This window comes from Diplotaxodon limnothrissa, linkage group LG19, assembly GCF_057381915.1.
Source record: "Diplotaxodon limnothrissa isolate DT_005_m linkage group LG19, D_limnothrissa_male_GT1.1, whole genome shotgun sequence".
In the NCBI taxonomy this organism is placed as follows: domain Eukaryota; kingdom Metazoa; phylum Chordata; class Actinopteri; order Cichliformes; family Cichlidae; genus Diplotaxodon; species Diplotaxodon limnothrissa.
In genome coordinates, this window is record NC_140614.1 from 32964498 (window position 1) to 32981316 (window position 16819).

The 16819-nt window shown below is 42.2% G+C and overlaps 1 protein-coding gene across 1 annotated transcript in view; it reads left to right on the forward strand.

The window, feature by feature from the left end:
- Nucleotides 1–14210, forward strand: part of akt1 (AKT serine/threonine kinase 1) — a 31090-nt gene extending 16880 nt beyond the window's left edge. The window contains exons 3-14 of the mRNA XM_085342335.1: nucleotides 3500–3628; nucleotides 5206–5317; nucleotides 5622–5748; nucleotides 6295–6426; nucleotides 6567–6632; nucleotides 7063–7131; nucleotides 7273–7398; nucleotides 8780–8908; nucleotides 11915–12129; nucleotides 12263–12350; nucleotides 12551–12653; nucleotides 13795–14210. Of these exons, the coding sequence (XP_085198461.1) occupies nucleotides 3500–3628; nucleotides 5206–5317; nucleotides 5622–5748; nucleotides 6295–6426; nucleotides 6567–6632; nucleotides 7063–7131; nucleotides 7273–7398; nucleotides 8780–8908; nucleotides 11915–12129; nucleotides 12263–12350; nucleotides 12551–12653; nucleotides 13795–13874 (1376 nt within the window). The 3' untranslated portion in view covers nucleotides 13875–14210. The remainder of the gene's footprint in view (nucleotides 1–3499; nucleotides 3629–5205; nucleotides 5318–5621; nucleotides 5749–6294; nucleotides 6427–6566; nucleotides 6633–7062; nucleotides 7132–7272; nucleotides 7399–8779; nucleotides 8909–11914; nucleotides 12130–12262; nucleotides 12351–12550; nucleotides 12654–13794) is intronic.
- Nucleotides 14211–16819: the final 2609 nt, after the last annotated feature.

Sequence of the window (16819 nt, forward strand, 5' to 3'; positions counted from 1 at the left end):
ACACCTGTTTCTGCCCATCAGGATCTGAATCTACGTAAGAACATTACACAGTCTGGAAATGATTTGCCTGCGTTCCCGCTGCCAAACGAAAACTTCTAAACTGAAACTTTAGGCCCTGCTGGCGAGACAAGGATATACGTTGAGCCTTCATCACGTGTCGCGGTGTCAGGTAGGGGACTCATTATGCTGCCTCTGCATTGTGCACATACTGTCCTCAGTGTTGGTTGGCATGGGTTTATAGTTGGGAGATATGGGTCAGCCAAAACCTGACCACAGAGTGGAGCACCAGCTGGGGCCCAGCAGATAAAAACAAGGACCGGTATGAAGGGCTCAGGAGACTTTCTGGCTGCAGATTTGTCCAAATTATGTATTGAACAGGCTCTCCAGCGAACTCGCAGCTGACACTTAATGACTATGTGTACTCTTAAATGCCACGTCTTTTGTGCTTTTATTATTTAGATTTTATGCTAAACAAGTCTCTAAGCTCCATTGTGCTGAAGTAAGGAAGTCTGGTGCTCTTAAAGGCTTGTGATAAATAACCCTACGGACGTGGAGTCCCAGGAGATCGGCGTGTATTTGGATGATTGATTGTTAAAGTTGATTGGTGTGGTTTGTATTTGGAAAAATCTTATCACTGCAGTTGTGTGTAAAGCGGTCACGAGGGAGCTGCAGCAAACTGTATTCTGCTTATTTCACTTGGGGCAGCGCATCTAGTATAAGCGGATTTGTCGAAAAGCTGTGAGGGCGGCAGTCTGACGCCTGTCAAAGTTGAGCTAATTTCTAAATGAGCTTTATTTGGTGTGAAAACACTTACTCTGCAGCAAATGAGATGAAGAATCTCCCCTTGCACAATAAAGAAAAATGTAATAACATATTAAACATCTGCTCTGGATTGAAGACTAATGTCTTCTGTTGTGCCAAGTGACAGCTGTTTCCTTTTGTATGGTGATTGGTGCCACCACACCAGCAGTGAATCAGGTGTTTTTTGTTTGTTTGGGTTGTTTTTTTTTTTGTTTTTTTTTTTAATTTTTTTTTTAATTTTTTTTTTTTTTTAAAGTTTTGATTCAGGTTTAACAAACCGAGAACTGTAACACAAACATCTGCATCATCGTACTGCAATTTCATTTTCCTGTACAGTCTATCCCAAATGGAGCTAATAAAACATGCTAGTCTATAACTTCCAACTTTCCAACGAGCACTCTTTTTCATTCTTCTGATCCAAAAAATCTTAGACGGTTATCTGAAAGCGAAGCAAATACAGAATGCATTAAGATCCCGTCGGTATCAACATTTATAGCGCTTAATGAATAAAAATGATTTGAAACGTGCAAAGAAGCAATGGGAGAAACTCCCTTCAGCTGTGAAGAGTTCCACAACTTATTGTGATAGGAAAACAAATTATTTTTAAACTGCTTTGTCTGATTATCTTAGTGCAAACTGCTAAGTACATGTTATGTTAGGGAAATCCATTTATGTTTGTTGTGTGCAGAAGAGGAAAATATCAGCCAGTCTATTAGCTTTTTAAATTCCAATTCCATAAATGCCGAATATTGGTATCGACTGAGTTCTAGCTAAAACCTACATTTTCATTTTTCTTTTCTATTGATGGGCAGGTTGCAATTCCTGCACAGTGGCAGTAACAAATCTGATTATATAGAAGTCTAAAGAAAGTTACCGTTAGCTCACGCTCTCATCCTGATGACTTTAATGTCTCGATCGCTGCTCTAAAGTCCTATTAAATAAAAAGCATACAATGTCCCTCAGCAGCCAGAACTCCCAGCTCATGGCTTCTATAATCTGCATTATATTATTATCATAGTGGCTCCGTCCAGCTTTATGTATGCAGGCTATGAAGGGCATCCCGTGTCGTCGCTTTATGTGGGGAGGGGAAAAAATGTAGACGAGAAGCAGGAAGGGCAAGTTGATGATTTTGACAGATTACAAGTGACAAATCTTGAAAAATGACACTCAACCAGTTTTAATAATTCATGTGATTTCTTTAAATATTTTAGTACAATGTGCACTAAATAGAGTAGATATTACAAGCTGATGTTTGCTCTGCACTGTCTAATCTGCTATCAGTTTCATTACTCAGAAGTGTGTATGTGTGAATAACAGAAGCTCATAGGACAGATCTTTTACTTCTTACACACACACGTGCGCACGCCGCGCTTCTGTGTTGGAGGAAATGGGGCAATTAAGGACAGCTTGGTATGGCACTGCATGGGGTTAATATGCGGCTCCGTAATTAAAAATAAATTACAGTTTTCCTGTATAAATATTCAAGTTCCACTCCGCTGTGTGCCACTGCCTTGTTATGGTATGTAAGCTATTTTTTATTTATTTATTCCCCCCCCCATCTTCACCGTCTGCACAACATCTGGCGCAACATTTCCTGAAGCATCACCGGAATAAATGGAGTTTCGTCTGCCTAAGAGAGATTAATTTGTGTGATGCCAGTGTGTCTAAGTGAATGGGATGGACATGCTTGGCTTGAGTTTAAGGCTGTTGTCTAGAAAACCGAGGAGTGTGGAAGGTTTTGTATGAAAATCAAATTGAAGCGTTGGCATCCACCGTTACAGAGTTAAGAACTGTAGGAAATGTTAAGCTGGACTGCAGATTAAAATGTTTTAAAGTGAAGTTAAAAATTCTACTTGTTAAAGATGTATGCAAATACAGTTTTAAGTTGCTTAAATGAAAGGCAGTTTTTGCTGAAAGTGTAAGAAGCCTGAGGATATTTGCTTACGTGATTTACAGAATTTTAATTGTATGATTAAAATGATACTGGTGCTTTACCCGTACGTTAGATTTTTACCGTGCCTGCTGTGCTGTTGGAAGAATGACACGATCAACTAACTGTCACAATTCAGAGAGGGCAAGTGAATCCTGCACGCTCTCAAACAAGAATATTTCCAATGGGAAGAGTGTTTTTGAAGCTTACATTCCTCCATTGTGTGCTATAAGTGAGAAAAGGCCACTTGAAACCATGTCCCATTCCTCATTCTCCTCGTATTCGTTTGATTTCTTGTGTAAAAATGGCTACAGTGGAATTTGGGTGGGTGGGAAATCTAGTCTCCTTCCTGGTGAAATTAGTCGACTTAGATCCTCAAACTCGGGACAAGTTGGGACAAGGTTTTTTGTTTTGTTTGAATATCCTGTGACTATCTACATTGGAAATGACTGTTGAAAAAGAGGATGTACCACGTGGAGGGAAGGAGTCCTGACTCCTGCCTTAAAAACAGCACTTTTGAGTCTCGCTAAAAGAAGGCCCTAGTGCTTTCAGTGCTAATTTAATAATGCGTTATACCGCTGACAACTAATATGAAAAGAAATCACTAAAATGTTATGTTGCATTCACAATGTCAGTGTTTATTCCTCAGCTTTCGAGGCTGTAAAAGCAAGTAAGGTTTGAACAGACAACACCGGAGGGGGGGAAGAAAAAGGAGTTGGTCACATGCTGTTTAATTTTACCTCCTTTTCAATCTTTTTCTCTTATCAGGAGAATACATCAAGACCTGGAGGCCAAGGTATTTTCTCCTGAAGAGTGATGGTACATTCATTGGCTACAAAGAGCGACCGCAAGATGTTGACCAGCTGGAAACCCCCTTAAATAACTTCTCTGTAGCACGTGAGTATCTGCTTCAGAGAAACCACCACATTTTTTCCCTTGTTTCTTGGCAGCTTGTTTTCACCCCTATTTTGTTTGCTGCTCTTCTTAACTTGCATGCATGATTTAAAAAAAACAAAAAAACGTTTTTTATACTTCTTCGCACTGAAAAGAAGTTAATAACAGTTTGACAGTGTATAAGGAAAAATGTGGAAGACCTTTTTGAACAAGTAACCCCTCCGTTTACTCATCTGGCAGCTTTCTAAATGACTTTGAATAGAAAGAGAAATTGCTGTGTTGTCATCTTAATAGAACGGCGGCGCGGTTTTCAGTAGGAGGACCGCTCCGAGCAAAGAGAGCTCCGCCACTGAACGTGCACGCAAGATGTTTTGACTCCTTACATTAATGCATCAGATGGCAGCTCTCTTCTCTCTGTGCAGTCCCCAAAACTTTGTTTGCATTGTGACAGATAATAACAAAAACAAAAAAATGCCCAGAGCAGCTCGACTCACTCGATCTTCACATCAGAGAAAGTTGCTGCGATAAGCTGTGCAGATGACTGAACACAGCAATTAGACGGCATACTGTTTGTTTAACAAAATGTTTCCTCTCCGACACTCTTGAGTTATCGTGGCCATTAGCCGCCTGATTTCAAGTATTTATCTGGGCTCCTCTCGGAGGTTCTGTCTCCATCAGCGCTGGCTTTGCTTTTGTCACCACTGTGACCCCACCGCAGAGGACACATGGTGTGTCGTTGCTGACGGGGCCGCTGCAGCTGGATTACATATTCACCCTGATGGAGCCATGTTGGATCTCAGTGGTGGTCCACTCAGAGTCCTCCATCCATCAGACGCAGGCCATTTTGTGTCACGTTCTGACATATTTGCTGACATGTTTCATTTGGGAACAGATGTTACTGCGAAGGAGCTGCAGATGGAAATCTCTGCTTTGTAAATTCAGTTATTAGACTGTTGTGAGTAATTGTTTTTGCAAACTGCTTACAAGACAATTATTTGCTCCAAAAGTGGGAAAATTTCAGCAGAAGCAATAAAAGAAGGGTGTGAAGATGTGCATGATATGAAATTCTTAAAGAACAAGACTGATTAAGCCGGGTGTGTGCCAGCGTGGCAAGTTAAACATTTCCTGGTTTGAAGTTCTGTTTCCTTTAGCTGATTCATTTTAGTGGAAATGTGATATCATCTCAGGTTCTGCTCTGAGAAAACAAGATGTGACCTTGGGTTTTGGGATTTCTCGATGATTCAGACCAATAATTTAACATGTGTTTTGTCAGATTCATCACAGTCTGAAAATGACTAGTAAAGAGTTGCTTTTTAGAACAACTGTTAGGGAATGAATTGGAATATGTGCTGGATTTAAAGCACTACTAATACAAAGCATTTTTATTTTTAAAGGGACTGACGATTTAAGCATCAGTTGTTTTCTCCCACCAAAGTGCACCTGTTCTTTTCCAAATTGGCCGAGATTGTCTGTTAGGACGGCGATAAAGATAAATGGCTATAACTGCGGGTCTGTCTCTCCCCTCTGCTCTCCTACACACTGGCCCTTCTCTTCGTCTCCATCTCCCCGGCTGTGGTCAGAGTGCCAGCTGATGAAGACGGAACGGCCCAAGCCCAACACATTCATCATCCGCTGCCTGCAGTGGACCACTGTCATCGAGCGTACCTTCCACGTGGAGACCCCCGAGGAGAGGCAAGTGAGACGCAGACCCCTCGCTGCTCACAGAGCACTTGAGCTCGAATCATCCGCATGCTAAGATTTGGCCCAGAATGCTACAAAGTAGTTTAAGAGCTTAGTTTTTCTAACATGCAGAAGCGTAAACCAACATACATATTTAATCATCATTATACACCTTCACCCTGTGCACTGGCTCTTGGCAGAGGTCACACTTGAAATTGCCTTCCTGTTGATAAGAAGACAATTACATGATTGGGCTGCTGGGGTTGCTTGGTGGCAAACGGACTGCTGTAATCTCTGCTGCTTGTGTCTACCTCAGGGAAGAATGGACCAAAGCCATCCAGGCAGTGGCTGAAGGCCTACAGAAACAAGAGGAGGAGATGATGGACTCCTCCCCAGACCCCATGGACATGGAGGTCTACCTGACCAAACCCAGACTCAAAGTGGTACTAGCTCATTTACACTCAATGTATCTTTGTTCGGTTATGTCCTCACAAATGTCTCTCACTCGTTCTTAACTAGTGAGATTGCTCCTCGCTGTTAGTACAGCTTTTTTTTTTTTTTTTTTTTGTCCCCTCCTCATTTGACAGTTACTCCTCCTTCACCCTCCCCAGCTTATTTGTACTTGCACAGCTTCTTTCCCAACATCAGTTGTGGGTGGCTTGGCACCAGATAGCATGCCCACTAGGTTTCACACATGCCCCCCTCCCCCCACATGTGTCATGACTTAAAGGTCCAATGTCACTGGATTAGATGTCCCCCGCACAACCATTTTCAACATTCTCTCCAGAGCTGGGGGTCAAAGGTTAACTGAGACACAACCACGTATATAGGTCAAACCATTAGAGGAGTGGAAATTGCTCTGTGGGTGAGATGGTGGCTTAAATGCTTCAGCGTTGTTGTCAGTGGGATTGCGTGTCCTGTTTAGAGTCTGAGTTCGTTAATGCTCCTGTTTGTAACCAGATGCTGTATTCTCCCCCATTGCCTTGCAGACTATGCACGACTTTGAATACCTCAAACTCCTGGGAAAAGGCACTTTTGGCAAAGTTATTCTGGTAAAGGAGAAGGCCACAGGACGCTACTATGCCATGAAGATCCTAAAGAAGGAGGTGATCGTAGCAAAAGTGAGTGGCTGCCAATGAGCAAGTGAAGGGGTGAAAATGCACTGGGAGTCTGGGGGAAACCAATGCCTGATACCTAAATAGTGATTGAGAGAGTTGCACAAATGCTGTCTTTTTTTTTTCTTCTTCTTTCTTGTCTCCAGGATGAAGTGGCGCACACACTCACAGAGAACAGAGTCCTCCAGAATTCAAAGCATCCGTTCTTGACAGTAAGGAGCTCCTCCATATACCCAAACCTTATTTTAACTCGCACAGATCCTCAGACCTCTTCAGTCTAACCCAGAAGCATCCATTCAGAAAAAAGAGGCAGTTTTTGTCAGGAATGTTTTGAAGTGCTGTGCTTACAAAGGCTAGAGTTGAGTGGGGGTTTTTTTTTTTTTAATCAGTTAACCCTTGCTTTGAGGTGGGTTGTAATGATAAGCTCGTACCAAATTTTAGATCTAAGTGGTGGGTGAAGGCAACACATCGTCTGTGCTGTGGTTTTCCTCCTCTTCTTTCGAAATGTTCGAAAATGTAGCTAAAGCCGCAACATGTATTGTGATATTTCATGTTACCATTAGCTGTTTAAATGCCAGCTTCCGCTTGACTTGGTTTGAAACATGAAGTTCTGCTTTGAGGTTTTTGTTTTTTGATCTGCAGGGACTGAAATACTCCTTCCAAACACATGACCGCCTGTGCTTTGTCATGGAGTATGCAAACGGTGGTGAGGTAAACTAGTTTAATCATCGCTAAATGTGCATCTGTAAATACTTTGGATGTTGAGTGTGTTCATTTCTCACTTCCTTCTTGACTGAAAAACACTCTTATTTGTCCTCTGCGTCCCTGTCAATCTCTCCCACATCCCCTCAGCTTTTCTTCCATCTTTCAAGAGACCGGGTGTTTTCAGAGGAGCGTGCGCGGTTCTACGGCGCAGAGATAGTGTCTGCTTTGGACTACCTGCATGCTGAAAGAAACGTGGTTTATCGGGATCTCAAGGTAGGCGGGGAAATGTGTCCTCACTTCCTATCATCCTAGTAGTCAGCCTCCCTTTCTCCACCCTCCTCCCCTTCACTTTCTTTCTCCCTCCCCGTGGCAGGATATAAATAGGATCTGTCTCCATCTAGAGCAGTGGCCAGGCCTTATTGATCTGCCTCCCCCAGATCAAACTCCAGACCTCACTGCAGCTGGATGGAAGTCCGGCCTGTACATTGCTGCAGCCAGACAGAAATAACTACCACGGCCCCTTTGAACAGATCACCACCAACCAGTCATTATAGTACACACAAAGTTCTCAGTGGGTGATATCACCGCTCTGTGTGTGAGATTGACGTCATTCTTTGTGTTAGCTGTTTTCTTTAATGGAGGGGGAAAAAGCCACACATCTTCTCAGAATGAAGAAGTTTGAGATTTCCAACTGCTTCTTGTTTTGCATTTGAGTTTAAAAGCTAAAGAGAAGTGTGCGAGGGAAGATGACATCGGAGATGGATGCTGCAAATTGATAAGGCATGTTTGAGTTTAAGAAGGCTTTGGGGAGGTTATCAGTTGCAGTGGGCTTCTGAAGCCCTAATACTTCCAGCTGATAAAACTATACCAGCCAGGTCAGCATAGCACTCCCTACCTCCCCCCCTCCCTTTCCTCCCTCTCTCCCTTGGGTTTATGAGCCAGGCTCCCAGCCTGCTAGGGTTCTCCTGAAAATGCCAGGGTAGCAGGATTGGAGGATGTGCTGACTCTGGCCGGGCGCTGCTGGCCACGTGTGAGCTACAGCTGCCAGGTGACTTTAACTGAGGGAGAGAGACAGCGAGGGGAGGGTGAGGACATGCTGATATTAAAAGGCCATGTAACCTCAAGTCATGACACTGCATAGTGCATGTTTTTCAGTCAGGTTTACCTGTGTATGTGTATCACCAGGTACCTTTCCATATTCACGCTTTTTATGAGCATTTTCACAATATTTATGTATCGAACTGAGAAAAGAACATTTAAAGTGTAGAGATCAATTTTTTTTTTTTTTTTGCTTTCCCTCACACGTGGTTGACCTGGAAAAACTTTCTTGTAAGCCATCAGTTACCATCACATGTCACCACAAAGCACAAATGACTAAGAAGTGGGGAGGAAGAAGGCCGTGAATGTTGCAATTGGTAATTTACTTCCACGTGAGATGCCTTATTTGGATGACACGCAGTTACTTCCAGCCTAAGGTGTTTAATGACTAAATAGTTTTCAGTTAATTAATTACAGACACCAGTTGATGTTTTATTTTTCCACAAATTCCTGTAAAAGACTTGTTTCTGATAGATAAATATATGTTTGATCATTTAATAATTTATATCAACATCACGTTTTTGGGATGTTTAACCAAAGAAGTAATTTTTCTCAGCTGGAAAATCTTATGCTGGACAAAGACGGACACATAAAGATCACAGATTTCGGCCTGTGTAAGGAGGGGATCAAAGATGGCGCCACTATGAAAACCTTCTGTGGGACTCCAGAGTACCTTGCACCTGAGGTAAAAACACAACAGTGGTTCAGCCTGCAGGTGACTTTAAGTGACCTTAGTGTGTGCAGAAAAGCCCACTTTCTGTAGTTCTCTATAGATCAGTGACAAATTAAAGGAAGCTGAAGCAATAATTTGGTGTCAGGCCACTTTAGAGCTGCAAACAGCTTTGAAATCTGGTGTGTGTTGGATGGTGGTGAACACATCGTCTAATGGTGTTCACTTGGGTTGACATTTGGTGACTAATTTACTCGTCCAGCTGTTCTTTCACTAACTGAAAGAACAGGAAGGAATCTGCATTTCTTGGTTTTCTTTGGTCTTTTATTCAAGTTTCTGTTTTAATTTTAAATATGTGTGTATATTGGTGATATTTTTCAGATGTGCTGAGCCAAGAGCTCTCTACCTTGCTTTAAAGTAAATAAAAACAAAATGATTGTATTTGATTGAACTGAATAAGATGAGCTGGAGCCCAGGATTGAATGCTAGTCGTGGTGCATGTGACATTTGTAGAGAAAGGAATGGTGTGTGGTGTTGAACATTAGTAGAAGAAAAGGGCTGTTATCCTGAAATGCCTTTCTAATCTCCAGTTAAGGTTGTGTTAATGAGTATGCCGTGTGCTCAGGGTAGGGCAGCCTGCTCTCATGTTATATGGCAAGGGGTGTGGCTACCCTTGTTGCGTGCAGGTATGACAAGTGTTGGAGTGGGTTGTGTAACACGAGAATTCATTGTGAATGTTTGTGGTGGTTGGGTGGGTTGGTGTCACTAAGTACATGTGTCCCTTGCATGAGCATGAGCCCCTTGCCTGCTGCCATTAAGGGGAAGAGGGGAAAAAAAGTTTTCCAGGAGAAGGCGTCCATGTTGACACAGTTGCTGTATCGTTGTTTTTAGTCTGCATTTGGAATTTTCTGGTTGGGGGAGGAGGAAGGGTAAGTGGCTGGCAGCATTTCAGGAAACGTGAGCTTCCGCACTCTGAAAAGAGAAGAAAGACAGACAGACAGACCACATTGGCTACAGCTGTTGTGTGGCACCAAGGGAGCCACAGCCCCCGATGCTGCCTGGGGTGCCTCACCTGACCTGGGCTGACTCAGAGCTGGTGTGAGGACACTATTACAGAGTGCTTCAGGGCGCCTCTCGGGAACGTGTACCTGTGCTGCTTGTCGAATCAGATGGAACTCCCATCTAATCATCAGCACCAGGTAAAAGTCTGAGCTTTAAGTGCGTTTTCCATACATTACTTCTGCCCGTTCCAAGCTCAACCTAACCCACTTCGCTCCACCACCGAGTTGCATAGCCCATGACAGCTCCAACCTCGGCAACCAAGAGCAGAGAGACATCAGGGGGCGTTGCCATGGCAACGGGGTCGCTGGCAAGCGTCTCTGCGGAGTGCGGGCCAGGCAGTGTTACAGGTTGTTCTGCAGTAAACAATGACCTTGTTGTGTGTGCTGCACAGGAATGCTGTAACGTCTGGGAATATTCCACCCAGAGCAGGGGGTGGGGGTGGAGGACAGACCCGATCTGCAAAAGCCTGATCGGTTTCTCTCTTCAGTGAGGAGTAGGAAAGTCTCATTCAGTCACTTTTTATTAAGTAATAGAAAACTATTATTGGGATTTGGCTTTTAGGGAACTGCTACAAAGAAAAATGTAAACAGATTTAATCTAGCCACTGACACTGATCTGGAGTCACCACTTTAAAAAATTAATGGCTTTGAGCAGAAAAAGTGCAGTATACAGAGCAGAGCTCCAAAGCAGCAGCAGTGTGTGCGCTTTTTATCCTCTCTCTCCTCACTATCTCTGCTCCTTTGGGGAAGTGTAACAGTATTAGTTTGGGGCTGGGGTGCAGGCAGGCAAACAGTCCTGGTTACGTATATGAGGGATGAGCTTGGCTCCTGCGCTCCTGGCAGCTTCACAGCTGTGGTGCTCTTCTACATATATGGGGCAGCTGCAGGCCCAGCTGTCGCACGGTGTGAATCACACGACAGCAGCGCTGGAAATAGAGACGGCCCAGTAATCCTAGCCCCGCACCGGCTTCACGTTACTGCCCCTGTCCTCATAGCCGTCCTCTTCGATGATCGCCGCTCACCGCAGCACCCGGCTGTTTGCCCACAGACACGTGCACTCGGCTTGCGCGTGCACATACAAAGTAGTTTTGTTCCTTTTACGGACACATGCGTCCATCTGTTTTCCAGGACCCTCTGTGTCCAACACGGTTGCGTCCATATCCAATTCTATTAATCCACTCATCTTTTTACTTAAGATTCTATTCTTGGGTGGGAATTACCTAGCATCACACTGCTGAAGGTTTAAGAGAACAGACTGTTCTCCTTGTCTCGATTTCACCTTCAACATCCGCCTGGTGAGGTAGAATCCAGTACATGTCCCCGGAGACCTTGGAACAACTCCGCTCAGCAGCACATTAGTCATGCAACAGGTTTTGCTGCTCACTAAGCACAACACTGGAGGAGTTTGTCTCATTAAGAACTGTCAAGAAAGTCACTTTATGGAAAGACTAATACTAAATATTTCTCTTTCTGAGACTCTGGCTGCGTTCATTGAAGTGGTTTGTTTGTAAGACCCTTGTCTGTTTGGTGCCACACATAAGCGACCCACACCTCTGCTGCTTGCTGATCTGTATGTGTGGAAGGCCCTGTGGTGATTAAATATGCAGGGCTCTGGGGGAAACTCTATCCTTGCTCCTAATGTGAGATGTGAGTCAGTGTTGGCTGGGGCTGCCTCAGAAGCCCAGACCAGGGGGAAAAGCAGGTGATTTTTGTTGGGTGGGAGTGAGTTGGTGTACGGGGGCAGCCCAGTTACTTACAGTAATTGTATTTGGTTTACAAAGCTGCAGTTCTCACAGCCTTTGATGCCTAACCCAGTTATGGTTGATTAGTTGTCAATCAACAGAAGTGTAAGGACTACTTCTAAGATAATAGCACATCATAAATCTGCGACAGGAAGTTAAAATGACTCGAACATCCGAAAAATGAAATAAAATCTTGCTCACCTTTCTCCCCAACACAGGTGTTGGAAGACAATGACTATGGCCGTGCTGTGGACTGGTGGGGTCTGGGTGTGGTGATGTACGAGATGATGTGTGGCAGACTGCCTTTCTACAACCAAGACCACGAGAAGCTATTTGAGCAAATCCTCATGGAAGACATCCGCTTCCCCCGGACCCTCGGCCTCGAAGCACGCTCCCTGCTCTCTGGTCTTCTGAAGAAAGACCCAAAGCAAAGGTGACAACCTTTCTATTTAGAGTTTGTGCAAGGAAATATGCGTTCCTACTATGATATAAAATGGTTGGAATTATCTACATAATTAATGTTGTCATCATGCGTCTGGGTTTGATCTGTTTGTACTTGTTTGCAGGTTAGGTGGAGGACCTGATGACGCCAAGGAAATCATGCAGCACAAGTTCTTTGCCAGCATTGAATGGCAAGATGTTTATGAGAAGAAGGTGTGTTTCTGTAAAGCTTCCTCTGACTGTCGTCTCTGTAAGAACACCAAACTTGGTCAGCTATTGCTATCTCGAAAGTCAATAAAGTGACGCCACCCATTTAGGCATGACATGGATTGTCATCAGACTGGCAAATGGTACCAAACTGATTGAAGGCTCTAATGTACTGATTCTTTTGTGTGTCTTCTCCTCCACAACAGCTGGTCCCACCATTTAAGCCCCAAGTTACATCGGAGACGGACACGAGATATTTCGATGAGGAGTTCACAGCACAAACCATCACGATTACGCCACCGGGACAAGGTAGCGTTAAACACGCACACTCTGGGCACCCATACAGAGTTTTCTACTGTGAAATATGATTAAATCAAATCTGTTCATTTACTGTGCAATTGTGTGACCTTGCATTTGAGCCTGACCACCTCGTTTGACTTTGGTACCAATTATGACTTTTAAATTGATAAAGATGAAAGCAGATATCTGGTTCCTTCACCTGTTTAAAAAGGTTATACTTGTATTTTTTTTGAAGAGTTGGAAGTCATTCACCCACAGAGGTTTTTCCCTAGAGTCTTGTACTCTATCCATGTGCTAATGCTTCATTTAGTGGAGGAGGGCTCATAAATGTGAGTGCAGAAACCTTCCTGCAGGCATAACTAGCTCCCTTGAGAGCAGCCTGCCCTCTCCTGGAGAGTCGGGGCCATTAAAACACAGCGTTGTGCCTCATGAAATTCTCAGATGCACTTCTGACAGCTAGTATATTGATGGCAATGGAGTGATTATGGGTTCCTAGCTATGATACTGGAAAAATGAAATGCATACATTTTATTTATTGAAACATAAACAAGAAATGAAGGTGAGAAATGTGCATATACCATATAGTGCCATAGGACAAAAGGTGTGGTATACTCTGGATAGGTTGACTCGCTGTCAGTTTTATTCATACCTATGGACCCTAGAATTATTCAACCCATGCGTGTTTTTGCACGAGAGGGCCCATGCAAACTCCACACAGAGAGGGCCCAGCCTGTTGGTGGATTTAAATCCAGGACCTTCTCGCTGTGAGACAACAGCTAACCACTGGTCCATTCTGCTGTCCTTACTAAAAAATGACGTTTGAATATCTGTAGAAAATGTTTTTCAGAGCTGGTATAATTTACACGCCTCCATTACCCTGACATGGACAGGCAGTACATGGATGTATTGTATTGTTAGATATTGAAAGTACTAGTTGGTAAGCTTTCATATATATATATATATATATATATATATATATATATATATATATATATATATATATATATATATATATATATATATATATATATATATATATATATATATATATATATATATATATATATATATATATATATATATATATATATATATAAAAATAATATTCTCCTGAAAAAAAGTGACCATTTATTTCTCCCTTCATTCACAGATGACAGCATGGAGTCCTTTGACAGTGAACGGAGACCCCACTTTCCCCAATTCTCCTACTCTGCCAGTGGGACGGCCTAAACGACTTTCAACCATTCCTCCGGTCCGACCATCTCGCTTCTCCCCACCTGACTGCACTCTCAGAAGACCGGGGGCCCAAACCCTCGTCCTCCCAACAATCGTCTGCAGAAGCTGTCTTTGGATGCAACAGTCGCCATCTCCAAATTACTTTTTCCAGGAAGAAGGAAATCCGAGACGACATACCTGTGTGGCCTTTGAAGACTGACCACGGAGATAACACTACTGTTCATTTCCTGGTTGTTTATTACTATACTGAGCAGGAAACCATACACCGTAATGAATGGGGAGATGTAGCTATGCACAACTTGCGCTACTGCTGTAAATCAGATTTTTTTTTTTTTTTTTTTTTTTTTAAACACAATTTGATGTCACCATAACCATGTCAGTTAGAAAATGGGCATACTGTGGACCAAATACATCATGTGGGAAGAGAGTATTGTTTGAGTGGGTGATCAATCCATGTTTTAGTCCATTCAGACTTTTTTTTTGCTTCATAAGTGAATGTACCATATTAAATAAAGTTAATATCCTTGCATACTTGTGTGTAACACATGGCTAATTCTCCTAAGACTGAAATGCCATCATGTGGAAAAGATCTTTAACACTTTCCTACTGCTGAAAAACCAACTCTTGTCAGTGTGTTGTACTGTCACGCCACATCATGGTAAGTCTGGTGAACGGATTGTGAAAAGCAGTCTGATGCGAGGAAAGGCAAATGTGCAAAGAATGCAGCGCGATTAATCATTAAGGCACAAACTGGCCTGCAGTGAATCCTCTTTTTTTCTTCTTATTTTGGTAGCTGTTTGCACACCAGAGTCATTGAGGAGACCCCCGGTTACCTGTTCAGGGTAATAAATAGCCTCTGCAGCCTCCTCCTGAAGTAAGTGCTTATAGTTCCTGATGCCTTTTTATCTCCACGCTGTGCCACAAACATCACCTGGTTTCCCTCTGGTGAGGGTCGCTTGGCTTCGACCCTCCTCAGAGTCTCTGATCCTCTCCTCTGGGTTTTTCCTTCATGTACAGTACACTACTGGGTGTTTTCCCCACCCAGTGCATTCGCTGCAGCCTCAGTGAGGTCACTTTAACATAATACACGTCTTTTAGGAATACTTTGCAAACAAACAGGGCTTCAGGGGATCCGTCATCTTTGATTCGCCCCTTTCGGGGTCTTATATCCCTTCACAAGCTTCTGAGTTATTTATGAGACCAGCATTGATTATAATAAGTTGTACTGTGCCAATGACATGCACTTTTTCTGCCCCCAAATGATTACGTTTGGACTCTTGTACTTTAAGGTCGGAAAAGAATAAATTTGCTTCTTTTTATAATATGGATTCAAATGTTTGTGAATGCAAATAAAACCAGATTTGCTTGTCTGGTTTTTGTTTTTCTTCCTTTTTAAAGAAGGCTCAGGCTTCTTTTAAAAGCATGCTCAGTTTCCGAAAGCACCTCAGTATATTTAAGATGACAGATAATCTTTTTTTTTTTTTTTTTTCCTTCAAAGTGCATAATACATTATTGAATGTAATGGTTTTTATGTTTTCTCTTCAATCGTTTGCAGACCTTTTGTTCGGTTTTTGAATCTTACTTTTTCCTATGCACGCGCCCTTTGCTGTCACCTTCTGAAAATAGGGAAATTCATTTTGTACTTTTGTTTTTAATTTCAATTTTTTTTTCTTTTTCTTTTTTTGTACCTGCCCTCCTGTATTCCTGAGACTGAGGACACCAGCTTTAGTAAACAATAATATAAACTTTGTACACTGTTTTTACTTGTCTCTTTCAAATTGATGAAATAAAAGGTCTTAACAATAGCTTTGTGGACTTTTATTTTGAAAGGGATTTCAGGCAAAGACAGTTAAAAAGCTCAGAACCCAGCGAGATGACTATACAGTATTATTAGACCAGATAAATAGTACTGTGTTGCGTTGGCAATATTTATTTTTGTTGCTTAGTGGAAAAAATAAAGTTGGACACCTTCCCAACTCTAATACTTGTTTGGGGTTCAGATTTTTCTTATTTCAAGCAGATCTTGGTTGCAGTTACTGTGGTTTTTTTCTTCTTCAAAAAATTAACTAGCAAATTCTGAAAGTCCATATAAATGATAACTTTCCTGTATCATTAACACCAAGTGTATCATGTTTTATACATGGGTTTTTGAGATGTTTGCATTATTTTTTTTCTCTTGAAAAATCTGAATAAATCCCACAATATATTTTTAAAATGATAAATTGCACAAATACCAAATGTCGCAAAAATGGTAAAAAGAATATCAAAATCAATTTCTCTTTTTTACGTGCTCAATAAACACAGTTTTGAAAGATTTGAATTTTCTGGGATTATTATTTCATGGTTCAGGCTTTACAGGGTTAAACTATAGTTTGACTCTTTAAAGTCATAATCCGACTTATCTGCAAACGTCTTGAGCCACCCTTTGTTTACATTTCTCCTTTCAAAGAGCCACACTGTCTTAATTTTTAAAGCAGTCCTGAGCAATAATTCTCTGGACTTTCTGAAAGTCTTTCAAAGTTTTTCTGGCTGCCTTTTTGCTCATTTTCAATTCAGTTTAGTTATTTAACACTCACCTATGAATCATTCAAGCTTAAAAAAAGCAAAAAATAAAAAGATGGACCAGTGCTCTGTTTAGACATGACAGGCAATTTATCAAAGACCCAAGATAGCACCGTTTGACAGGCATAAAATTGTATTTGTGTACCAAGAAGGTAATTTCCAAAGAGAACTTGGCATATTTGGGCATGGTGTGCAGTGTGTTCTTAAAATACAGCGGCTTGCAAAAGTATTGGGCCCCCTTGAACTTTTCCACATTTTGTCACATTACAGCCACAAACATGAATCAGTTTTATTGGAATTCCAGGTGAAAGCTCAGTCAGATCAGATGGGCAGCGTTTGTGAACAGCAGTTTTCACATCTTGCCACAGATACTCGAT